Source organism: Bos indicus x Bos taurus, chromosome 6 (genome assembly GCF_003369695.1).
Source record: "Bos indicus x Bos taurus breed Angus x Brahman F1 hybrid chromosome 6, Bos_hybrid_MaternalHap_v2.0, whole genome shotgun sequence".
NCBI classification, from domain to species: domain Eukaryota; kingdom Metazoa; phylum Chordata; class Mammalia; order Artiodactyla; family Bovidae; genus Bos; species Bos indicus x Bos taurus.
This window is the reverse complement of record NC_040081.1, coordinates 88,060,961-88,087,869: the sequence shown is the minus strand read 5'-3', so window position 1 is coordinate 88,087,869 and position 26,909 is coordinate 88,060,961. Positions and strand designations below refer to the sequence as shown.

At 37.6% G+C, this 26,909-nt stretch overlaps 1 protein-coding gene across 1 annotated transcript; it reads right to left on the bottom strand.

The window, feature by feature from the left end:
• Positions 1–807: 807 nt before the first annotated feature.
• Positions 808–22,446, bottom strand: AFP (alpha fetoprotein). The gene is made up of 15 exons (XM_027544724.1): positions 22,228–22,446; positions 21,697–21,748; positions 20,603–20,735; positions 18,388–18,599; positions 16,476–16,608; positions 15,019–15,116; positions 11,961–12,090; positions 9,932–10,149; positions 8,212–8,344; positions 7,586–7,683; positions 6,660–6,798; positions 4,453–4,676; positions 3,144–3,276; positions 1,538–1,592; positions 808–957 (listed from the first exon to the last, which is right to left on the bottom strand). Exons 1-14 carry the CDS (start codon positions 22,310–22,312, stop codon positions 1,548–1,550), a joined length of 1,833 nt encoding a protein of 610 aa, XP_027400525.1. The 5' UTR covers positions 22,313–22,446; the 3' UTR covers positions 808–957; positions 1,538–1,547.
• Between the last annotated feature and the right edge of the window lie 4,463 nt (positions 22,447–26,909).

The window sequence follows — 26,909 nt, the reverse complement described above, 5'->3', positions numbered from 1 at the left end:
CATATTATGTTCATCTCCTGGTGCCCATAAGACTTTGTTCAAACCCTTTGTGGTAAAACCCATGAGAATCCACTCAATTCTATATAGTATGCATGTCTTGTTTGATCTTCCATGTCTATACATTCATTCATCATGGTTTGTCATAGTTCATGTTTTCCTTTTTCATGTATTTGCCTTCTTCTTTACCCATTCATCTTCTGAGACACTTAAATGTTTGTCTCTGCCAGTGTGACTTTCCATAGTCACAACTGGTCTCACCCACTCTTTCATTCTCTCAACAATATGTTGCTGCCTCTATAATAGCCATAATCTTGTTGCATTGCTCTTAATTGCTTCCTTCTTTTCTTGAGCAACTGCAGGACAGTGACTGCACCCAGAACAGGACCTGAGATACAGTGAGTGTTCAACAAATACTTGAAGAATCAAAAGAAATAATAATAATTGGTGACAGTGTCCGTTACTGTCAATCAAAATAACTACAGTAAACACTCTGTTTTAAAAGGTCTATGAATAGAGAACTGAACAAGATTAAGAAAAAAGTAGATGTTAAACTAGAATACTTAAGTGATATTTAATGAACAGAATGCCCTGGAAGCACCAAATAGTGCTTTACTTGGGAACATTTGTTTTAGTTCATCGTATAGTTTAGTCTTCAGTGTCATAAATCCATCCTTGAGTAGCTTTAATCGCCTTCAGGGACCAATACTCAGTGCTTTGTGACCAGAATCTGCTTCTGACAATGGTATACAAAATGATTTAAAGAAATTATCTACATGTTTTCATAAATAAGCAGGCTAGGAAAAAGGAAACATTTGAAGGTATTTTATTTCTGTGATAGGGAAATCTCACATAAAAGTCTTCATCATTTCTTTAATTCACAAAAAGCACAAATCAGTTAGAATTAAAGGGAAAAATTCACACCAAACAAAAATAAAGACTTGTTTTCTTCTCTTCCTCCTGTAACAAGGATAAAAATATTATATAAATATTAATTAGTTTAATAGGTGCAGTAACTGGTTTTATTATTTTGCATCAGGTGTGTGTGTGTATGTGTGTGTGTATGTGTACATATATCAGATCTGTATCAGATATACTGATAGGAAGGCCTCCTGATGGCTTTCTCTGAAGCCTGTGAAAAAACCTAAAAGAATTTTGAGTTATTGAAATCACCAGTTTAACACTGTGAACATTATTGTGTTCCAGGCTTTTTAATTTTTTTTTTTTTTTACTGAATTTCCCTGATGCTGGGAAAGATTGAAGGCTGGAGGAGAAGGGGACGACAGAGGATGAGATGGTTGGATGGCATCACCGACTCAGTAGAGACAATTTTGAGTAAACTCCAGGAGTTGGTGATAGACAGGGAGGCCTGGCGTGCTGCAGTCCATGGGGTTGCAAAGAGTCAGACATGACTGAGGGACTGAACTGACTGACTGACTTAAGAAAGTATTTAATGCTAGCTCTTAGGATGCATTTCGCTATGGATCAATATTTGGGGAGAATCAACATTTTAGTTAGCCTTTTCTGAACTTTTTGTTACCTGAAGTAATTTAGACTCCCAAAGCAGCACGAGTTTTTGAAATCAGTGCTGGACCCTGAAAATTAAAAATAGAAAAGAATCATCAACAAACTAGTGACTATAACAAAAAAGAAGCAGGTTCACAGATATAGAGAACAAATTAGTGGTTACCAGTGAGTGGGGAGAGGAAAGGGGGAGGGGAGATAAGGAGGGAGGGGAGATAAGGAGGGAGGAGAGTAAGAGGTATTAGGTATAAAATAAGCTACAATGATATGTTGTACAACCCGGGGGATATAGTCAATACTATAAATGGAGTAGAACGTTTAAAAAATTGTGAATCACCATACTGTATACCTGTAGCTTATATAATACTGTACATCAACTACTAATAAAAAATGAAAAAAATAAAAGTAAACTCAATCAAAAAGACTCATCAGATTAAAAAGTAGATGACTATGCTAGTCACGACACAGTTAACTCTCTACTAGCTAGGGGTAAATTCACATGTTTATAGATTAAATGGATTAAAATAAAGATATCCAACTCTGATGTAAACAAACTGGGACAACAGAAGCCAGAGGTGGAAAAAATCCTCCACTCCAACAGTGGATCTTATATTTCCTATACCAAACTCCCAGAGAAGGCAATGGCACCCCACTCCAGTACTCTTGCCTGGAAAATCCCAGGGACAGGGGAGCCTGGTGGGCTGCCGTCTATGGGGTCACACAGAGTCGGACACGACTGAAGTGACTTAGCAGCAGCAGATGCTATATTCAAATGTATTTAGTAATACAAACTTGAGGCTTACAAAGTGTAACCAATTTGTAAATCCAGCTAAAATTGCTAAATAATTATATTAAGATAATCCTTAATTACTACTCTGTTAATATTCAAAGGCTTGCTCCTAAATGAATTCAATATACTTTCTATAAATATTCCCCCAATATCCTGTTTGCACAATTAATTTTCAACTAAATCCTTTTCATCCATTTGCTGAATTGATAAATTTTAGGCCAGAAGCCATCTAAATTATCATCAGTTAATTATATATTCACTTTACGGTTTTCTCCACTAGGAAATAAATCAAAATTACTAACTCGCATTATACATTCCAAATTGCACTTCTTCCTAATATTTAGGAAAACTATAGATCCAACCAGTCCATTCTGAAGATCAGCCCTGGGATTTCTTTGGAAGGAATGATGCTAAAGCTGAAACTCCAGTACTTTGGCCACCTCATGCGGAGAGTTGACTCATTGGAAAAGACTCTGATGCTGGGAGGGATTGGGGGCAGGAGGAGAAGGGGACGACAGAGGATGAGATGGCTGGATGGTATCACTGACTCGATGGACATGAGTCTGAGTGAACTCCGGGAGTTGGTGTTAGACAGGAAGGCCTGGCGTGCTGCGATTCATGGGGTCGCAAAGAGTCGGACACAACTGAGCGACTGATCTGATCTGATCTGATGACTATTTTTAAACATTATAGTCTCTCGATTTGTTTCTAAATTAAATATAAATATTTCTGGCATTATTTTAAAATTATACATTAGTGAGATATTCTTTTCATTTTTCATTACAGAAAATTCCATGCCGAGTGTTTGCATATAAACACGAGCTGCTCCTACCTCTTCTGTAAAGCAGACTTCCTGCTCTTGGCTTTGGCAACACTTTTCCAGGAGGCCAGAGAAATCTGCAACGACCGTCTCCAATTGTTCCTCTGTTATTTGTGGCTTCTGCTTCACAAGGTTAATGAGAAACCTGTTTCAAAACAAAACAATATATAAGAGAAGTCTGCTTTGCGATGGTATTTTTCTAAAAACTTCTTAGTAGAGAACTTTTAGAGCTCCAGCAATCCTTGTTCTACATCCTCATTCCATCAATTATCACCAGACTTACCACATGTATTTTGTCTAATATTTATTAGAATGACTGAGGCTAGAACCATGCTAAATATTCCACTGGTCTGGATTTATGCAGATTATAGGTGAAACACTACTTCATAGTTCCACCGTACTTGTATGTAGTGAAATACAGTCTTCTTACTTGCCTAAAATATCCTTTCTGATTGGTTCTCTCTTCTATAATATGTCTTATCTATGCTCAAAGGCTCCAGCTTCCAAACCCCTGCCGTTCACAGTTACCACACCCCGACGTGAACACTGCCCATCCTAATTGCCTGTACTACACATTTAGTGCTGAAATCCGGGGGGTCACACAGAGTCAGACACAGCTGAGCAGCTGAACAACAACATATTTAGTAATATAGTCATGTTGGAATTCACATTAACTGAAGAAATGGGAGAAGCTTGCCAGAGGAGGCAGCATTCTTACATGCTTCAGATTGTGACAGAAAAAAGGGAAGAACAGGTTTTCCAAAATGAAGGGAGACCTTTTACAAAGCATGGGAGTATTAAAATGCATGGAAATTGGGAGAAATGAATTCCACTTTGCATTACTATCATCATTACAGAATGCATCCCACGATGAACTGAAGTGTGCATTCCATTTCCTAACACCCATACTTCATGGTTGAATCAAATATTATGGTTATTTTCTTCAAGGAGCAAATAGTGTGGGAAAAATGCAAAGGTGCTTATTCAGTGCTTGTGTTGCAAGTACCCAAGACTTCCTATAAAGATATATCTTAATTAACCCTAAACAGATTGCCCCCTTTTTCTTAATCTCAAAACGCATCACAACAATAGTTAAAATGGAGACTCTTTTTACAAACAGGAACATCTGCCCCCAGTGAATTTTTCTAGACTAAAGGCTATGAAGACACTGAGACAAGACTATTTTGAAAGTCACTTTAAGTGCTTTGGAGTGATAACGTTTTCCTGGTGAGCCCAGGAGTGTTGGGTGCGTGAGGTAGAAATCTCCACCACTATTTAGTGTTGTCAGTCTTCTCCATAATAGCAAATAACTATTTCTTACTGTTGCTTCATTGTCTGCAGTGGTACACCCTGAACTTGGCATAGATCCTTATGGAAGATGAACTTGTCATCGGAGAATGGTGGAGGCACGTATGTCTCATCCACCACCAAGCTGCTGAAGCATGGCCTCCTGTTGGAGTATGAAGAGGTGCAGCACTGGTCAACACCAGGGTTTATGGGGTTCTCTTCATGTCTGATGCATAAGTGTCCTATAATAAGGTCAGCCTGGTTAGGAGAGTGAGAGAGGAGAAAGCAAAGAGATGGAGCATTAACCAGAGCATTGATTCAGGAAAATTGTTGCAGTAATGCTTAATGTCCAGTAATATTAGCATTACAGGAAAACGTGTTGTCTGTATCAGCGTATGTGCTGCCATATTTACCTTTACCCACTTGTTCGGGATAAACTTCAGCTTTTAGTTACCTATGTTCCACACGTGATATGGAAGACAGACCCTTCAGCTATTTGTGTCAGCTACTGAAAACACGTTTGCAGTTACATACACACTTCCACAGGGGAAAAGTCTCTGCTCTGACCCAGGAAATCATTACATGGCTTATCCTTTCCATGTATATTTAGTTGAACTTTCCATTTTCCTTTTGGGATTCAGAGAATCTCTTTCTGTAGGTAAGAATAGCAAAACCTAACCTCTTCACATAGTTAATACATAAGAGTCAGTCGCTCAGTCGTATCCGACTCTTTGGGACTCCATCGACTATACAGTCCGTGGAATTCTCCAGGCCAGAATACTGGAGTGGGTAGCCTTTCCCTTCTCCAGGGGATCTTCCCAACCCAGGGATTGAACTCAGGTCTCCCGCATTGCAGGCGGATTCTTTACCAGCTGAGCCACAAGGGAAGCTCATAGTCCTAATTGAAAAGAAATAAGGCCTATGTGTGTGTGTGTGCGTGTCCTTAAGGCTTTCTTCATGTAGAATTCACCTACCTTCCACACTTCAGAGATACCTTTTTTTATTATTTCAAAAAAGTTTTTATATGGACCAATTTTAAAATCTTTATTGAATTTTTGATAATATTATTTTTGTTTTATGTTTTGATTTTTCAACTGTGAAGCATGTGGAATCTTAGCTCCTCAACCAGGGATCGAACCCATACCCCCTGCATTGGAAGGTGAGGACTTAACCACTGGACCACCAGGGAAGTCCCCAGAGATATTTCTTAAGCACTTAATAATAACTTGTAATAAGGGCCAACATATTTTGTATGCATACTATGTATCACGCTAGTGCTGAGCGAGTCATACTGATTATCTCATTTAAGACAGCCCTTGACAACTTCTGTTCTCAGACGTCAGATGAAAATTCTCAAGCTTAGTGAGATGACCAGCTGTCCCAGTGTGACAAGACTAACGAGTCCTGAAATGGGGCAGGAATGGAGGCAGAAGGCCCCCAGAAACTATACCCCTGAAGCATTCTACCACCCTTGTCCCTGCATCCTCCTAACATGTAGGATTCCATAAATGACAAAGATGACAATGCTTAATTACAGGAAGTTTTCTTTTTACTTCTAACCTTTGCCAAAAAATTCCAGGACATGAAGACTTACTAGCAATTAACTCCTCATCATACAAAAGAGGAAAAATGGGAAAAAATACACAATTTTATTCATAATTATGACTTTAAGGGAAAAAATAATGGAAAAAATTAAACTTGTAATCATATGTATGACACCAGTGATGTTAAAAAGTAAAGGTTATTGGCCTTACAGACTGGAAAGTCATTTTATTATTCAGAACGTGGGACTACCCTGTTCTATACCTGGTACCCTGTTAAGGGGGATAAACTGTCCCTACTATCATCACCATAAAAATTAAACTACAAAAGACAAAAACATTGATATGGCTAAAAATAAAACAGAGATTCTGAATCTGTCAAACCTGAAGCTTTTTCAACATTAGGTATTTGGTGAAATCATGAATCTAGTGATGTGTCAGTCTTTCGGTCATCCCTGTACCATAAAGCTTGCTCAGAAATTGTTGAATAGACTCACTGCCATTCTAGAAGGACAGGAAGCCTGACCACATGCCAGCCATTCAGAGCTGAGTCCTTACACCCCTTCAACCGCAACTAATCAAGCAAGTCCAGGAAAGCTATCTCCACATTGGTTCTTAACCATTTCCCCCGAATGGGAACCATAAGGCTATTTCGAGTCCAACAGAGCAGAAACAGGATGGGGCCAAACAGAACACTCACCACTCCCTCGCCACAGGCCAGCTGTTTGTCCTCACTGAGATGGCAACAAATGGCTCCTGCGTTCGCCATTTTCCTGGTCAAGGCCATCAGCTCAGGCGAGGTCAGCTGAGGAGCCTTCTTTGTGTAAGCAACAAGAAACCTGAAAGAAGCATTTCCCACCAGATCTTGCTGAGTCCTTCACTTGTTTCTGGAGCCCCACTCCTCAAAGACCCCCTTCTGGCATCAGAAGGCATGAATTCAGCTCATTTATTTCATCCATATGGTGCCTGGGCCAGTACTGGGGACGCATTCACTCTGACACTCACTCCCTACACTCCTGTTACACCAACAAAAAATTGGGAAATTAATTGGGAAATTAAATGGGAAAATTAACACTGGGCAGCAGGCTGACTTTATTCCCACCCTCAAAAGTTTCCTTGAAATGAACTTTGATCTTTTGATGTTTTAACTTTATGATAGAAGGGGTCTCCTTACTGCAAAAATCCACATGGTTTGGGCAACCCAAAGCCAGACTTTGGAGGCCATCTCTACAGGCCATCTGTTGTTTCTTAAGAGAGGGGCCTGGGGAAGGCCGCCTGCTGGAACAGGAAACGGGGTTTTGGACAGTGGAGCCTGGTGGGCTACAGTCCATGGGGTCGCAAAAACTCGGACATGACTGAGCGACTGAGCACACCAGTCCAACTAGGTGATGAAATTAGCATAGCCATGGGTGGTTAATTTAGATAAATCTTTCCCTCACTTAATTTTAAATCACTTAAGTGTTCGGCACTCAGTCATGTCCGACTCTGTGACCCTATGGACTGCGGCCCACCCGACTCCTCTGTCCATGAGATTCTCCAGGCAAGAATACTGTAGTGGGCTGCCATTCCCTTCTCCAGGGGAATCTTCCCATACATCACTTAAAATATTCTTTAAACAAAGCATACGCATTTTGTAAGTAATATTCTCCTAATTTCTGAAAGAGACCACAGCTTCGCTTTGCCAGGGCTTGGCTCTCCTGGATATATTTCTCCAGTTCTTCTTCCTGAAAATACAAGCATTATTATACACGTTTTTTTTCTGTCTGTACAAGCAACTTTATATGTAAAATTTGGCCAAATAATATCTTGTTCTATTATGATACCAATCTTAGAGAAATCACTTTTAGAGGGGTTTTTTTAATATTAAAGATGAATTATGAGAATTAAAGCAAATGGACTTTAGGGATTTAATTTTAAAACTGTGTGAACCACAAGTTATTGTATGATGGAACTCAATCCTTGGGTTAAAAAATTACGATTCTTTCTATACAAAACTCTTGCCTTTCTGGAGCTATTCAAAAGGAATATTATTTTTATTCTGTGTATAAAAGAACTTTTGGTTAAAACATTTGTATTTCTAAAATAAGCCAAAAGTTGTTGACTACCAGTTAATCACTAGCTAGATAGCTATTTAATAGCTATAACCACCTAACAACTCATTAGTTACTAGCTATCTTCAAACAAACAGCACTTTCAATACATGATATCAATCTAGGTTTTCAGATTTTCTTTAAAAAACTAGAGCAATTTACCCCTTTATCCTGGCATTCAGAAGGGTTTTCAGACTGGGAACACTTCTCCAGTAATTCCTGATATCCTTTAGCAACCCTTAGAATTATTGGAACAGCAAGCTTAGTGTGTCTTCTTGAATATTCATATGTAAATCTGAAATATGTGTGAAAAAACAAGTTATTGGAATTAAGAGACAAATTATTCCTCTGCTATATGACATGCAGGAGTTAACACTGAAATAAATAAAGCTAGAAGTCAAATATGATTTCAACTATATGCATGGCAAAATTATTAATGAAAATTATGACCCCTCCAATTGTTCTAAAATGGTATTTTGCTTTCCTTTGCATCATTCGCTTTGGCTTTTCACTTATGGACTTTAAATGTATCCATCCAACAAATATTTTTCCACTGCCATCTCTGTGCAAGCATTTTCTTTAAGCAAGAAGGTTTCAATAATGTATAAGATAAAATGCCCAGCCTCTAAAAAGCATGCATTATAGGGAGACAGAAACAAATAAGCAATAGGTCATCTAATTTAAGTAGTGCTAAATCAATGAAGAGAAATAAAAGAAGACGGAAAAGGGTGACAATTTAGAGTGTGTGGTCAAGAAAAGTCTCTTTGAGCAGCTCTTTCCAAAGAAAAACCTAGTTGAAGGAAGCCACACAGAATGTTTGAGGAAAGATCATTCTTGGCTGAGAAAATTTCTACTGTGAAGAACCTTTCCAATTGAAGAATTGCTTCTATTAAATGAGCAGCTTCAGAATGTATGAATGGGTAAATTTAAAGAGAATTCTTGAATGTACTGATTGTATTCCCAGATTGTAGAAATAGGTCATATTAGTTCTGCCTCCAATAATATTGTCCCTGAGTTTCTGAAATCTAGACTTTGTTCTTGTTTGCATAATTTAATTTAGCGGTGCAAACAATGTGTGCCTGTCTAATTTTAAGGCAACAATAGAGTAACATCCTCTGGGATTATTAAAAAGAAAATTGCACCATTATTTTCATTACCACATTAAAAGCAGACTCTTAAATTTAGAAAGACCTTTGGAGATCATTAAGTATAATGTCCTAAGAGCTGCACAGTCCCTCCTGTAATAGTGTCCATTGATACACACTGTACAATAAAGGAAAATGTACTAACTTAGCTGCTCGTTCCCCTTAAAGGCAAATAGAATGAGAACATATCCTGTAAATTACAGTTATTAGTGCCATACTGCAAATATCTCTAAATGCATTTTTATTTTCTTAAAAAAATAAAACATATATTCAATAAATAGCAAATAAACTGCTACTATAAAGGCCCTTCTATCTAGCACTATCTATTAAGTTATACTTGAGGGAAAAGTTTTTAAAACATGCACAGTGAAAAAGCACGTTTTTAATTATGAGCCCTTCTTATTATAAAAATATCTATAACCTACTCGGAAAACCAACGGTGATCTTTATATGAGCAATCCATACAAGGATGATAATGCTTCTGATTCCAGAGAAATTGATACAAAACAAAATGCATCCTCATAAGCAAGCCAGTGAGCAACAGCAAGGGTGAAAGTCTCATCAGTTTAAGAAATCCCATTCTTTATTCCCTTGTTATCTGCCTAATTATATTTTGGCTTAGAACATTCTAGAATCATCCTCACATACTGAGTTCAGAAACCATTTCAACAACACAAAGCTGTCAGTCACATCATAATTCTTACTTGTGTGAACACAACATTTACAGAGTGTGTTACCTTGCCATGGAGAGATCTTTATCCCTTGAAGAAAGTTGGTTGAAATCTCTGTCTCCTAAAAACCTATTTACATTTGGAGATAAGCCTTCAGGTTTGTCATCATTTTCTGCATGAATTATGCAATGACCAAGTTCAAGTGTGGTGGGCAACTTGCAGCACTCTGCTATTTGTCTTGACAGAATATCTTGTTGGGAACATATGTAGGACATAACTCTTTCCTGTAATAGAAAAACAAGTCTAAGTTTTAAAAATTTACTCTTTAATTCAGGATCTTAAGGCCAATCCCAGGAAGGAAAGATGGAAGGAAAAAGACATTTGCCTTGTCTCCCCTTTTATGGTAGGGCTTTCTCCCTTCTATCTCTCTTCACGTCTTTCCACCTAACCTTGTTTGTTCAATTCTTCTTTTCATATGTGCAGCTAAATCTATTTTACCCTCATAGCAAGTTTTTAAAAACAAAAGACAAATGTATGCCTCAAAATTAATGACGTGCATGTTGATGCTTATCTTTCTATTAGTATTGAAATGTGCTACTAAACATTTGTTATTGATGGCATATCATGGAGAGCAAAAGATTCATTTTTAGCAAAACAATCTGCAGTAATCCATTATGACCTCCAGAGGGCAGTCTATAGACAATGAAATGTTCTAGGCATGTAAGTGACCAAGAAAGAAGCTGAGCTTACATGTCCCTCTGAAAATTCTGTGCATTCTTACCAGGAACAATTAGAACCCATTATTCAGCTGTTAAAATCCAACTAATATACCATACTTAAATTATTTTTTCCACCTTAAAGGAAAAGGATGGTTATACAATCCAAAAACTGAAAAAACTAAACTTTAGGAAATGACCATACCACTTAGTAAAATTGTCAACTAAAACTGATACAAAGAGAAAATTGTTCTTATTACCATTCTTAATATGAAGGTAAGTGCTTCTAAAAGGAAAAATAAATGAGATAGGAAAACTGCCTTGGCGGCAGCACCCCCAGTTCACTTTCCCCAACTCCCGACACCAAGATTCTTTGCCTGGGCTCAGAGTCACCCTCAGGTCTCCCCAGCAGCCTTGGCTTTTTGCTGACTTCAAAGTCTATCTCAGACAAACTGCCATTGGACTGGTTGAAATGAGTATTTTACCCTCACTTTCAACCTTCTAGAAACCACATTCCAGCTCTGGTTTCAAGCCATCTAAATATCTAGGAACAATGATTTTAAGCCTCCTTAAAGAAGAAGGTTTATCACAGGGAACCAGAGAGGGAGAAATTTGGAGACAGACAGGCCTAGTGCACAACACCTAAGAAGCCCAGGGTGGCCCAAAATAGATCAATGCCACACTGCTTAAAGCTCAACTGACTATGGCCTGCTTGAGGTTCTGTTTTGGGTGTATTTGTTTCTGGGTTTTAATTACCTTAGAGCCCGCTATTCACACCTCTCCTTGATGGCTAGCTTTTTACTTTGTAAAACAGCATTTTGTGTTGTTGTATGTTTCTTATATTATTTTGTTGTATTCATGTAATAGCTCTATGAATATAATATAGAGTGCCTTCCATGTGCCAGGCATTGTGCTGGTGGCCTACAGAAATAACAGCCAACCAAAGACAGTCCCTAATCCCAAGGAGGTCACATGTCTTATCTATCCTATTAGACAGTAAATTCCTTGAAGTCAGCTTGTGTCTTCCTAATAGGTGATCCCAACAGTGGCTAGCACATGGAAAGTATTCAATATATACTGTCAATTGAAAGTACAAATGGATGGAAAAACAAATATATTAACAGTAAAGAGTCTGCCCGCCCTCAGTTCTATGTGGGGGGTTCCCAAGAGGTTACCATCTCCTTTCAAAGTAAAAATGAATGGTCTAGCAAGAGGAGCCTATGCTTGAAGTAAAAAACAAAGTCAGCAAAGACGGTTGTTCACTGTGAGCTAGTTACCGCACCTATGACCAACTCACAACAGCCTTCTCCCATTTAGAATGAGAGCAAGAGAAAGAAAGGAGAGTGGAGATATCTTTTATAGGAGGCAAAACTCTTCACCCCATCCTGCAGACACTCCAGCACGTTTCCTTTGCAGCATTCCTCATGTATGTGGGCCACATCCATGACCAGTTTCTGAATTTCAGTAAAATTAGCTTTGGGAAACTTTTGACTCACTTTAGTAACAGTTCTAAGGGAAAAAAAGAATTAGAAATCAATCATGGCTATCTACCAAGATGAAATAACATGCATAGAAGAGTGTTCATCTAGTTGCACTCCAAGGAGAAAAGGCCGAAATGTTCCTGTTTATAAAGAAAAGGGGAAGTGTTACACATCTTATCAATTCTACCCCAGTCTTTCAAGGCAGTGACTCTATAAACTGTGATCTGGCCCTATAAATGGTATGGAACTAATGCATCTTTTCCTAAAACCTTTTTTGTGATTTGCAACAATATTTATCTCTTTGTTGTTGGATCCTGATGCTGAGTATTTGGGATCCTTGTTGTGAAAAGGTGGGAAAAAACTGAAAAGGAAAAATAATTAAGAAGTGGCAAATTCTTTGAGAACAGTAATAATTTTTTTACTTGGGAGGAAAAAAAAACACTCCTGAGAATATGGGGAGGGTGCATATGTGTGAATAAACAGGAACAAGAAAGCAAAGCCAACTAAACACTCAGATGTGTCATTATGCCAAGACATATAGTATGACCCACAAAGGAAGCCAGAAATAAAAATTCTTATTCCTTCTGCATATTTTATGTAAATTTTAAGAGCTATTTAGTTGAGACCACTGCACCCTAGAGTAACTGGTATTGTTGCTGCTACTAGTCGACAGACTTTCTTTTTTAACTGAGAATATTTAACTTTAATCACTTATGGATGTCAAATGATAAATAATATCATTATAATAATATTTTTTCCTTTGGTTTTTATTCCATTTTTGGTTTTGGAATTTAAAGATTAATATGTTAACTTACATTGTTTTACCAAGGTAAATTTAAATAAAGTAGGTCATGAATTAATCTTTAAGTTTCTAATAGAGTTGAAGGGTAGTTAAAGCATAATCTGACCTCCTCCAAGAAGAATCAATCAGTCTTGGAACTAAATCCATGACTTAAAACTTTGTTTTTACCAAGTACAATATTTTTAAATGTGTCATTTAACAAACAAGCAAATAAATATACTTTACATGCATATACTTGGTACTCTTCAATTAGCAGGCCAGCTGTTTTTCTATACTAGAAATGCTTCAGTTTAAAACTGAAGAGCACTTTGAACCAGTTATATAATTTAAAATTTCCTAGCAACCATACTAAAAAGTAAAAAGGAACAGGTTAAATTTGCTGTAATAATGTTTTTTAGCACAATATATAAAAAATAATACTTCAATCAAGGTTAAAATTTATTTTTAACTACTTTTTATTGAAATATAGTTAATTTACAGTGTGTTAGTTTCAGGTGTGCTAACTGCAGAGTGACTCATTTTTATATGTTTTATATATATATATTCTTTTGCAGATTCTTTTCCATTATAGGTTATTACAAGATATTGAATATAGTTTCCTATGTTATACAGTGGGTCCTTGTTGTTATAACAGTAAGCCTATTAATGAGATATCGCACATTTTCTTTTTCATACTGAGTCTTTGAAATCTGGCTTTACACTTAGAGCACAATTCCTCCTTTACACTAGCCACATTCCAAGTGCTTGGTGCTTCCTGTGGCTCGTGGTTGCCATGCTGGCTAGTGCCGCGCTAAATCACTGATAATTCTGATTTCCATGCTGCTAAGTCTGCTAAGTCGCTTCAGTCGTGTCCGACTCTGTGCAACCCCATAGACGGCAGCCCACCAGGCTCCCCCATCCTTGGGATTCTCCAGGCAAGAACACTGGAGTGGGTTGCCGTTTCCTTCTCTGATTCCCATATTTGACCTCAAAGTCTCAGTTGTGAGGATTCAGACAATTAGAGATTACTGACATAGCAGACAAGCAGATGTGATGGAAATAAATCATGACAAGGACCTAGAAAAACTTGGTTCTGATGACCAGTAATGTGGTCTTGGGTAAACTGCTTTAATCTGACCGGACTTTGGTTACTCATGTCTGAAAATGAAGAGGTTGAACTACATGATTCAGTTGTTTGGGTTTTGTTTTTTTAATATTCCTCTCATTCTAACAACAAAAAATAGATAAATGAGATAAATTAGATACATAAGTGATAAACTAGATAGATAGATACACAGATACATACATAAATGCAGTCAAGAGAAGAAAGAGAGGGCAAATAGGCTAAGTATAACAGTCAATTGAAAAACTCCCAATTTGCCTCTGAGCTTTTTTAGCAGCTGGGACAAGAAAACAGACTTCAGTGAGTTATTAACATATGCTTTCATCAGTTAGGAAAATACATGCCAGTTCTTCAGAAATGGCAGTTTTGTTTTCCTCTGGACAGTAGATTTTTATATTATTGCTTCAAGTGAATATTTATGAAGAGCACCAATTGGCATAATGGACTTTTATAGCAGAGTAGAAGCAGAATTAATATAAAAAATGTTTTGTTAAGCCAGAAATTTTAAATGATACTTAGAGAAGGCTAATCTACTTTGTAGAGAATGCAGGAAAATAATTATAACTAGGAGGTATAAATAAGTTGAAGTCCAGAACTTGAGTATCTAGAAGAACAGGTAAGTAGCATAAATCTCTGAAGCCTTCTCTAAGCATTATCTCGTCTAGACTTTAGAAAGTTTTAAATAGCAGACTGATCTGTTCTCCCCATTCCTAAGATTTCATGATTCTAATCACAGTGAAAAGTGAAAGTGAAAGTCGCTCAGTCGTGTCCGACTCTGCAACCACATGGACCATACAGACCATGGAATTCTCCAGGCCAGAATACTGGAGTGGGTAGCCTTTCCCTTTTCCAGGAGATCTACTCAACCCAGGGATTGAACCCACGTCTCCCACATTGCAGACGGATTCTTTACCAGCTGAGCTACAAGGGAAGCCCACAGTAGCTCTCATCAATGGAAACTTCATTCTCTACAACAGTATTAACAAGAAAAGTGGACTCAAATTACAAAATGGAAGTTTTACAGATATCTTCTAGATAGAGCTCAAACTTACATGGCTCGGAAGGTCCGGGGTCCAAATTTTCCCATTACTGCACATATATGCTGATTTAACAAACTGCTTTCTCTTAATTCTTTTGTAATTGATGTTACCTAGACAGAAAAACAAACAAACAAAAAAAAGTGTCAAGAAAGAATGCATTTTCCCTGTTAGACTCTAATAATTAGAAAAACAATAGGTACAGCTAACGTATTTATTGTTGTTGTTTAGTCACTAAGTCATGTATGACTCTTTGTGACCACACGGACTGTAGCCTGTCAGGCTCCTCTGTCCATGGGATTTCCCAGGCAAGAATACTTGAGTGGGTTACCATTTCCTTCTCCAGGGGATCTTCCCAACCCAAGGGTCAAACCCAGGTCTCCTGCATTAGCAGACGGATTCTTTATCACTGAGCCAGCCACCAGGAAAGCTCACAGATAAAACATAAAACTCTACAAAAACTCTTTGCTAAAAATTATAAGCATTTTTAAATTATTTATTTATTTAAAATATTTAAAATATTTTTTAATATTTACAAATTATAACTATTTTTACAAAACTTTATTCATGCTTTTTTCTTTTAGATGGGTTTATATATATCTATGCCATACAGATTTATTAAAAGTAACTTGAAACAAAAACACTGCAATTTTCATACTTGAGAATGAATAAACAACTGTAATTTTGAGCAAATTGAAGCCTGATAATTTCTTAAGTGGCTGCTCAGTCACAAAAAGTGAGATTGCATCACAGCCTGACATTCTAGGAATAGTCACTGTCCTTAGGAAATTTTTATTATAGGACTTTTAATTCAGTTCAGTTCAGTCACTCAGTCATGTCTGACTCTTTGTGACTCCATGGACTGCAGCATGACAGGCTTCCCTGTCCATCACCAACTCCCAGAGCTTGCTCAAACTCATGTCCATCGAGTTGGTGACTTTAAGCAACAAGTAATGAATTGTGGATGTTATTCTAGCTCTCCAAACCTAAGAAATCTATTCACATCTCTAAATTTAAATTTCCTTGTTTGTTAAATAACAGTAACACTTCTACTTCAAATTTATTCTAAGGTTTAAAAGAAATAACAAATATAAAGCATTTATCCTACTTCTCTTTCACTTTTTTCCCTCTTTTCCTGCTCGTTTTCTCCTCTTCCTCCTGCCCTATCTTCTTTCACCTTCTACTCCTCTCCTTCATTTATGTTATCACTTCTACCTCTGTCTTTATCCCACCAAAATTACTTCCTTAATAATAAAATAATCATTGTCTGAATGAATGGATGGATAAAAGAATGAATTTTAAAAAACCCAGCAAACCCAGGTTTTTAGCCCAAAGAATAGCAGACTACTGAAATATATCCTATTCTGGAAATGATACTCTATACACAGAGCATATTTCTAACTTTTTTTTTGCTTTAGTCAGTCATAATCAGATTGAAGTTATTGGTTCAGATATCCCTACAAATATAATACCTTTGTTTCAAAGCATTCAGTGGCATTTTCAGCTTTGCAGCAATGTGGAATAATTTTATTGTATTGAGTAGCCACAGAAAGAATTGTTGGTGCATACAGGACAGGGTGCCTTCTTGCTATTTCATAGATGTATCTGAAATGAAAAGGAGCAGTAAGATTTACAAACACATTAAAATAGGACTGCTATTGCTTGGAACTGGACTCTGGAATTGTTTAAAGATTAGGAAAATCGTCATTTTTTCCACTTGCTGTCAAAATTTTCCTCACTAAAGATCTTCCAGGGGGATATATATATATATATATATATATATATATATAAAATTATGATTGCTATACATTGATGTACAGCAGAGACTACCATAATATTGTAAAGCAATTATCCTCCAATAAAAATAAATAAAGATGCTCCAAGAAAAAGAAAAATCTGACAGCCAATCCTACATTCTATTATGAGAACAAACCAGGCAGAACCACTGACTGTGATTCTTATTAAAGTATCCTTTTCAAAAAGTCTACTCAGACATGTTTCGAGAATCAGAAAGGCCAGACTTTCACTAAAATAAAGAAGAAAGGTAAAGTATTTTTTTCTTATCAGTGCAAAATGGGATTATCCACCCTGGCAATCACTGTAGCAGAGATGTTCTAAGGGCAGGTTCTATATTTCTCTGGATTAGGCACTACCAGGGAAGATAGAAGTGATTAAGAATTAGACACAGGCTTCCCCAACAGAGAACCTGGACTCAAATACTTTCTTGGGAATGTACTAGCTGTATGCCCTCATACAATTGCCTTAATTGTCTAAGCTTCAATCTCCTCATCTGCAAATAAGAAGAAGGAAAGAAATCAAGAGGAAGAGGACAACGAGAATTGATAGGCTGTTTGTGAGCATCAATATGATCATATGTGCCAAGCACACACGTCCCTCAGTTCAGTTCAGTTCAGTCACTCAGTCATGTCGGACTCTTTTCGACCCCATGAATTGCAGCACGCCAGGCCTCCCTGTCCATCAGCAACTCCCAGAGTTCACCCAAACTCATGTCCATCGAGTCGGTGATGCCATCCAGCCATTCTCATGCTCTGTCGTCCCCTTCTCCTCCTGCCCCCAATTCCTCCCAGCATCAGAATCTTTTCCAATGAGTCAACTCTTCACATGAGGTGGCCAAAAATGTATTGAGGTTTCAGCTTTAGCATCAGTCCTTCCAAAGAACACCCAGGACTGATCTCCTCTAGAATGGATTGGTTGGATCTCCTTGCAGTCCAAGGGACTCTCAAGAGTCTTCTCCAACACTACAGTTCAAAAGTATCACTTCTTTGGCGCTCAGCTTTCTTTACAGTCCAACTTTCACATCTATACATGACCACTGGAAAAACCATAGCCTTGACTAGACGGACCTTTGTTGGCAAAGTAATGTCTCTGCTTTTCAATATGCTATCTAGGTTGGTCATAACTTTCCTTCCAAGGAGTAAGCGTCTTTTAATTACACACGTCCCTAAAACATACTAAGTGCTCAATAAATGCTAGACATGCTTATGTATCTTAAACATTCCTGGATGGCTAATTTTTTTTTTCCAAGCAATTTGATGAACACAAAATACCAAATGTTTGGCTCTAGAAGGAGTCATTTGTGCCATAGAAACATTGGACAAGCTAAATATTATTCTTGGGCAAGCTAAAATTAGGAAAAACAAGGTGTGTCTGAGACTAACAGCTGGTGGGTCTCCTGTGTGGTCTACCCTATCTATTTACCTGCTGTGGAGACAAAGTTACATTTAACATTGCTCACTTAATTTCACAGGGAAAGAGTTCAGAAGATGCCACACAAAACATTTTTTTCTCCATGCATTAGACTACATTCACAAATTGCAGAATTTCTAGATTCTGCTTGGCACTGCACTCTTTCTGGGGTCTTACCTGTTTATGAACAGCTCTCTATTTTCCTTGTACGATTTACAACTTGTGACAGGTTCCAGAACTGGAAAGGGTGGAATGGAAGCTGGAGCAGCCTTTTTGTGTGCCAAGAAACAGTCATGTCTTTCCTCTCCAGTTCGGCTGCAGCAGTCTGAAAGCCCATACTTTTCAGGAATTTCCTTTTCACGGCAAATTTCTTCCAGAAAGGCAGATACCTAGAAGATTTATTTGTAATGAAAGACAACTAACTTTACCTAAAAATGCTGCAAAATACATGAAAAGTCTTCTACTATCTAGAATCAGAACTGTGGATTAGGAAAATAATTTCCCCCTACAAATTCCAATATATTTAGTTTCATCCTGATGGGATAATTTTCTTTGCTGTGTTTGGAAAATGGAATTTAGTTGCCAACCTTGAGTAATACACATGACAAAATTATTTTGTCTTAAAAGCAGGACATAGATACTCCATCTGATATTCTTGTGATAAGACACTGATCTAAAAGTTGGAGATTATTTTCAGACAAAAATCAAAATAATAATTTGAAATGGAATAAGAATAGCCTCAAATACTTTTAATGGGTCTAATTATACACTTAGCTAAAATGTTTTAGTGAATTCCCTGGTAGCCCAATGCTTTAGGACCAGGCGCTTTCACTGCTGTGGCCAGGGTTTGACCTCTGGTTGGGTAATTAAGGTCCCACAAGAACCACAGTGTAAAAAAAAAAAAAAAAAAATTAAAATGTACGTTTTAAATGTTTAAAATCCTTCTTTGTTGCCTTAATTTTACCAAAATCAGTTGATGACACCAATAGCCTGATGAATGCCTCTGAGAATTATGTGTGTTTCACTCAATTAGGGACATTTTTTATTTAGCTTTTAAAACTACTAATATTTAGAGAATCCTAGAAATCGTAACTAAGACTTCCATTTCCCAATTTACATAAAAATTATGTCTTCAGGTTTACAATGATAAGTCACTATTCTTAGTGACTTATCACTAAGTCACATCCAAGATGTGATCACATCACATCACCTTGGATATCTCATCGGATGTAAAACTGTGATATAACATGCATTTTGCTTATTTTACATACATTTTTAGACTATCAGGTCAAGTCAAAAATAGAGATGCCAATCAGGGACTTTTATTAAGTCATCAATTTCAGAGTTATAAATACTTTATATCTTTAAAAGGGCATCTCCTTTATAATAATGTAGATGCATCATGTTTTGGCTACTTCATTAGCCCCATCATGACAGAGGATTCTCTGGGCATTTTGTTTCATAATTGGTAGCTCTAATTATTTTAAAGTTCTTAGTTATTTTCTATATTGAGATAATAATAACCAATAATAACTGTCATTTATTGATCTTCTACATTAGGTTATCCTATTCTAAAAAAGTGGTCATTGTTAATCTGAAATTCAATTTTAAGAGGGCTTCCTATTTTTTTGTTGTTGTTTATTTGTTGAATCTGGCAACCTTAATCTGTGCTATGCTCCTCACATTTGCTACAGTGTAGAGTCTAATATAACGAAGCCACTGAGGATGTTAAATTCTGGTTGTGAGTTGCCTTTAAGAAAATTACCTAACCTCTCTGTGCTTCGGCTTCCCCAAATGGAAGACTTCCATCTGCCCCCTAGGATTATGGCAAATATTTAATAAATTAGCATTTGCAAGCAAAGCTGATACTCTGCCAACAAGGCCTACCCAAAATCTCTTGGCTCACTGAACATTCATTCTGATTTATCAAAGCTATGCTCCATGTCACAAAATATTTTGACTATCAATAGGTACATAACATTCCCAAGAAGAATGGCTGTCACATTGTTTGCTTAATAAAAATTAACTCCTACTACTCATCATATCAGTCTCCATGACAATCCAGAAATGGAAGCTATTATTATCACTCATTTTATAGATAAAGAAACTAAACTCAGAGAAGTTTAGTAATATGCGCACAGTCGCCCAGATACTCTGATTTCAGAACCTTAGCTCTTAGTCCCATGCTTATAGCATCTCTTTACAATAGACATCCATTGTTTTCTCCTCTGCTCTCTCCAGTGAATCAGAATTAAACCTCCTCTCATAAAACAGGTTTTCAAATAATTCAATGTATTTATTTCTTAAACAGTCCCTGCATCTTCTCTTTTGCATGCTGAGTTTTAGTCAAATATCACAATAATTTTTTTAAAAATTATTGCTATGCACTCACCTGGTTCTCTAAACACCCAGCAGGTTGCTTACTGCCAGTGGGTTTCTCTATTATAGTCAATACATCTTTCACCATTTGACTTACTTCCTCGTAAGTGGCTCCTTGAACAGACTGGGCAAAAAATATGGTAGCTCTAAAACAAAAATATATATGAATGCTTAAGAAACAGACTTCTATCATTCTCTTTCTCAAGGTTAGTTTTTGGGTTTTTTGTTTTCTGCTATATTGTAATCTGCTGAGGGGATGACTTTTGCTAAAAATGTATGTAAATTTTAGCCATCCAGAAGAAATGTCCATCTTCTTCTTGTCCCTTTCCCCCACGAATACACATATATCTGTTAACAAAGAAAATAAGTGGATTTCCCCTAAGAATGGTTCCTCCTTTCGTGGTCATCCACCCACTGCAATGTATCCATACTTGAACGTATCTATATTCTTTTTAGTTTGTTGTTGTGTGTGTGTGTGTGTGTGTGTGTGTTTAAGCAGAGAATTAGTCAGTAGACCTTTGCCTGAGTCTACTCCCAGGGTGATCAAGATCTGATCATGGATTAACCCAAAGCATTACTATCACAAGTTTCTGTGTGCAATCGATATCCATACCACATGCTTTTAAAATCATTATTAGAAACTTCAGAAGTATGGAACAGAAAGACAGCATTCAAGAGAACAACATACCTTCTACAAATAACCAAAAATAGAACATTTCACCTTCTACTCTCTGTTACTAGGATTAAGCAGTATTCAGATTAGAAAATATGATACTATCATCCTATTGGTATTGATGAGAAAAATTCTTGAATTCGTATAGAGTTACCATCAATCAGACATTACTCTTCAAGTTCTAAAATCTGATTTTGTTTGTCCCATAGATCTACAAGGAATCTAGAGGTTGAGATTAATATCTAAGGCATGGGTCAACCATTCAACTTTTTCAATATCAATTTGATATTCAACATAAATAATTTTTCTTAACATTGTCTTGTTTGCTTTTACATTTTTAAAAACTCATAGAGCTGTCCAATTTTATTCAATTATCTAAATTAAATTTTCATTGCTGTACATATTTAAAGTGCATTTATACAAGCAAAACTTACAGGCCAACTAAATTTGTCCCTGAAGAACATGGGGAAGAATCCAATATGGAATCTGGAAAGCAAGATAAATTTCATGAAAAATGGTGTTTTCAACTGCAGTCAGGAAAGGCATCATTGCTAGATATAATGTTTGTGTCTCAGTTAGAACTATACAATTTTAGAACTGAGAAGACATTAGGAATCATCTATCCAAATATCTTAATTTTGTACTTGGGAAAACAAAGAAGCTTAGAAATAGAGTTAAGCAGAATAATTTATTGTAGACTTAACACTAAAATTCGAATTTTATATCTTCCAGTGTTTTAACACTATTGAACTAGTCACAGATAATGTTAAACACTGCCATGATTTTGTAAAACTCTTGTACTCTTATAAAGATATAAATTTATCATTCATTTTAAGCTATTCACCAATGAAATATGTATCCTCTATGTGGAGCAATATGATAAATAATTCAAAGCAAATGAATAAATACAGATTTAAGAATTTTCATGTAGAAAAAAGACAAAAGAAAAACACAAAATATCTTACCTATTCCATATGCATTTTTATGCATTGTTCTGGAATCGCTAAAATTTAGTAGAAAAAGTAAAAAGAATGATACCACCCACTTCATGCTTGCTAGTTATTTTGTCCTCCGTGGTGATGATTGGGGCAGAATATTGAAAACTGAACTGAAATTCTTTTATAGTCTTCTCTAGCAAGGCCTGTTAACTAGTAATCTGTTGCCAGTACATCGGTTACTTTATTTCCTTACATTCCAAATAGGATGACTTGCTAATAATTAACAGCACAGGGATTATTTGCGTTTTATGTTCAAGGACACAGACCTTCTTTGGGTGGAAAAAGGGGAGGGGGAAGAAACTTGCAAACTCATCCCATTTTGCAAATATAACAAATATTCTTCTCAAACTACAGGCATTCAAGAATGTGACTTTTCCCTAAATTGCACAACATAAGTTAACAGGGCCATAGATAAAATGGCATCAGATTTTGTATGAAATTCAACTAAATGCACAAATTCATTACTGCCTTATAATCAGGACAGTACAATGTCGTGATTCAACAAGAGGGCTTGGGGACCAGGTTTGAATTTTTGCCCTGCCACTTAGCTACAAAACTTTGGACAAGTTGTTTAACTTTTCTATTTTCATCATCTACAATATAAGGAGACTATAGAATTCTTTCATGATTAAATAAACTAATGGGCATAAATAGCTAAGAATAGGGCCTTGCGCAGAGTGGCATTTAATAGATGGGAGTTTTATTTATTCATTCAGCAAAAAGATGAAGTCAGCATACCAGGCACTATTCTTTGGTGGGAATAATTAGCAACAAGAAACATGCACCACCCCTGTTCTCACTGACTTTATCATCTAAGGGGAGAGACAGAGAGTTATTATCAGCAATCACAACATGGTAATATGTGCTGTGCTTCATCACTCAGTCGTGTCCAACTCTTTGCTACTCCATGGACTGCAGCCCACCAGGCTCCTCTGTCCATGGGGATTCTCCAGGCAAGAATACTGGAGAGGCTTGCCACGCCCTTCTCCAGGGAATCTTCCCAACCCAGGGATCGAACCCAGGTCTCTGGCATTGCAAGTGAATTCTTTACCGACTGAGCCACCAGGGAAGTCCACGTGGTGCAATGGATGCAGTGATAAGCAGAATGAGAAGAGAAAATTCTGACATGTTTGGAGAGGGTCAGGGAAGGCTTCCTGGAGAAAGCAATCTCTTAGCAGGGACCAGTAAAAAAACTGGAGGTGAGCCAAAGAAAGGGAGGTAACACTGGGAGACCCATTAGGAAGTCAAGCAAATGTAGAAAGCAGTGAAAAGGCCCACAAGTGAGGGCCAGCACAGCATATTTATGGAATTGGAAGAAATGCAATTGCAATGAAATACTAAGTTAAAAGCTGAGGGAACATACTCTATAAAGGGACTTCCTGGCAAAGTGAGCAGGATCACATCTCAAAAGACATTTTAAATCAAGTTTGCACCTCATCCCATGATAACAGAGTCTACAAAGGGGATCTAATAAAATCACATTTGTGTTTTAAAACAATCTCTTTGTTACAAAAGGAGACAAGATTGTGATAGGGAAATCCATTAGAAAGCTTTTCCAATACACCCCAAGAAGTGTCCTGGATGAGAGTAGGGCTAATTAGAAATACTGCTGTGGATGAAAGCAGGTGATATGAATGAGTTAACATGGAAAGGACTGACTTACGAATGTACCTTCAGTTTTGCATATACTGAAGTTAAGACAGAGTGACCAGTTCACTCTGGTTTATGCCTGTTGCCATGCTAAGTCGTTTCAGTCATGTCCGATTCTTTGTGAGCCCATGGACTGTAGCCCTCCAGGTTCCTCTGTCTATGGGATTCTCCAGGCAAGAATACTGGAGTGGGCTGCCATGCCCTCCTCCAGGGGATCTTCCCAATCCAGGGATCAAACCCATATCTCATGTCTCCTGCATTAGCAGACAGGTTTTTTACTACTAGTTCCACCTTAACTTAGAGTAATTATTAAGCAGAACACCCTGGTTTGCAAGTTTAAAGTAAGATCTATGCTAGAGGAGCTGATGGGCAGTTGAATAGTAATCATCAGCTTATAGATGGTTATCATAGCCATGTGATGGGATGAGAAAGACAGATTGTAGTGAAAAGAGGTACCCTGAGGAACACCAAATTTTAAAAGACAAGCCATAAACAGGAGCTCTGGACCACAGTTTGTCTACTAACTGCAAACAACCTTTGATGTATATGCGTCATTGCTCAACATGTCATCCAAAGTACACAGTTCATGTCAAATATTTCCATTGCTCTAATTTTGACTCTATTTGCTTTGTAATAAATCTATAATACTGCCCAGAAACAGCATAGCATGGTAAACTGGACTTTTGTATCAGGCAGATGCTGATCTTGGCTGTAACATTTATTAACCATACGACTTTGGGCAAATAATTTAATCTCTCTGATTCTCAATTTTCACACATATATAATGAAAATGATAATTTCCCCCTCAAACAATTTTGTGTATAGAAGGAATAATGCATTTAAAGTGTCTTATACCTAACAGATATTTTTAAAAATAATTATCATCATCGTATTTGCACTATGATTAGTGTTAAATATTAGAAGCACTTTTCTTCAAAGTAGTTAAGCTGTACACGAGGTTGCTAGAAAATGCCTTCTATTCGGATGACACTGGCTACTTACTCCTTCTGGGCTCTGTTTTGCTCTTTGTTGATTTGACTGGTTAGTTATTTGAAAGTTGAGGGGGGAGCTTAACCTCTCTTCCTCTTCCTCACTGATGCTTATAAAAAAATTTATTCAAGGTCTGTATTGGGCTTCCCAGGTGGCGCTAGTTGTAAAGAACCCCTTTGCCAATGCAGAAGATGTAAGAGACCTGGGTTCGATTCCAGGGTTGGGAAGATTCCCTGGAGGAGGGCATGGCAACACACTCCAGTATTCTTGCCTGGAGAATCCTCATGGAGAGAGGAGCCTGGTGGGCTACAGTCCATGAGGTTGCAAAGAGTTGGACATGACTGACGCAATTTAGCACACATACACTTACAAAGTCTATATCAAATAATCTTCCATGAATGTGTATCTGATTACCCCCTAAGGAGAGAAGAATGCACTCTCTTTTGGCAACCTGTAATACCTTTTATATTGTTTTCCCTTGGTACTTCTCATTTGACCTTACATCACAGGCATTTGCAAGCTTACAAAGTTCTTCCTGAAGAGTGGGCTTCATGGATTCAAAGACTCATCTTCACAACTCCTGCAATGCCTGGCACAATGTCTGGCACAAAGCAGATCTTCACATGGAGAAACTGAGTGCCACAGAACCAGATTTCTGTAGTCAGGGTTTATGCATTAACTGTAGTCACTCACTCATTTGACATAAATGAATGACACATCTCTCAGACCCTTTCAACCAGACAGCATTGCTGAAATGTTTACATTCATATTTTCTCTGATGGTCAGGGTTCAGAGACCCTGGGTCAGATTTGGGAAGAGGACAGTACCGAAGATCCTGGTGAGGAAGCTGATAAGTCTAGAGCTCTTTTGTGATGACATATACTTTCTCTGATGATGAAATGCTTATGATCCATCTCTTCCCAGATGCTGTAGCCAAGGCAGAGTATGAGAAATAACAAAGGGATTCTCTGACCTTATGCCAGCATCAGCATAACTGCTGGACACTCCCTGTCCTTAGCAAAGTGGAGTGATGGCTCAATGTCTTAGGAGCTTCAGAAAAATCCCCTCCATGGTCCACAGGTTTCACACACTTTTATAGACCGAATTTTTTTATCCTCGCAAAACTCATATGTTGAAGCCCTAACCCACCACTGTGATAGTATTTATAGACCGGGCCTTTGGCAAGTAATTAGGTTTAAATGAGGTCACGAGTGAGCGGGCTTAGTGTCCTTATAAGAACAGACACCAGAGGGCGCGCTTGCGTTTATCGTCTCTCCCTCCCTCCCTATCTCGTTCTATTTCTGTTTCTCTAGTTCTCTCTCTCCAGCTTGTGAGCGTGCAGTGAGAAGGTGACCATCTGCAAGGCAGCTAGTGAGCGCTCACCTGAAACTGAAGCCTACTAGATATCTATCTTGGAATTTCCAGCAGTCCGAATTATGAGAGAATAAATTTCTGTGGTTTAAGCCACCTACTTTATGGTATTTTGTTATGGCGGTCCAAACTAAGATACATACACACACGCAGACACACACACCTGTAACTATGCGTTCTTCTCATAAGACATGTATAGGATAAAAGTAGAATTATTGTCTATTGTTCTTAAGCCAATCACACTGCACCCCAGAACACAGACCACCTCTCCCTAAACAGATTCTCTTTAGAGAACTGTGCCTTGCTTTTGATGCTCCTGAAAAAGAATAGAAACATACGTGCCCTCCAGTATTCTGTGGGAGGTAAGACATTTGTGAGTGGATTGTGCTGTGGACTCATAATTTCTCTCCTGAGATAGGTAATAAAATGGGTCAGAGCACCTCTGCATTCCCATCCTCAATACCTCATGATGGCTCTTGCACTGAATCCATTTTGCCTCAAGCCATGTGTCTGTTGTCCACCCCATCACAAAGTGAGGGAACTCAGCTCTCTTTTCCAGGACTGTCCTGACGGTAGAAGAGTCGATCCCTCAGCACTGGGAAGAAGCAGTGGAGTGAATCTCTGAGTATGGTTGTGGT

Excerpts from the sequence above, each read along its gene's own strand:
- AFP (XM_027544724.1), bottom strand. The coding sequence starts at position 22,312 with ATGAAGTGGGTGGTATCATTCTTTTTACTTTTTCTACTAAATTTTAGC. Across the intron at positions 7,684-8,211 it reads CTGAATGCCAGGATAAAGGG|GAAGAAGAACTGGAGAAATA; the intron begins GTAAATTGCTCT and ends TTGTATTTTCAG. Across the intron at positions 1,593-3,143 it reads AAGTCTGCTTTACAGAAGAG|GGTCCAGCACTGATTTCAAA; the intron begins GTAGGAGCAGCT and ends TTTAATTTTCAG.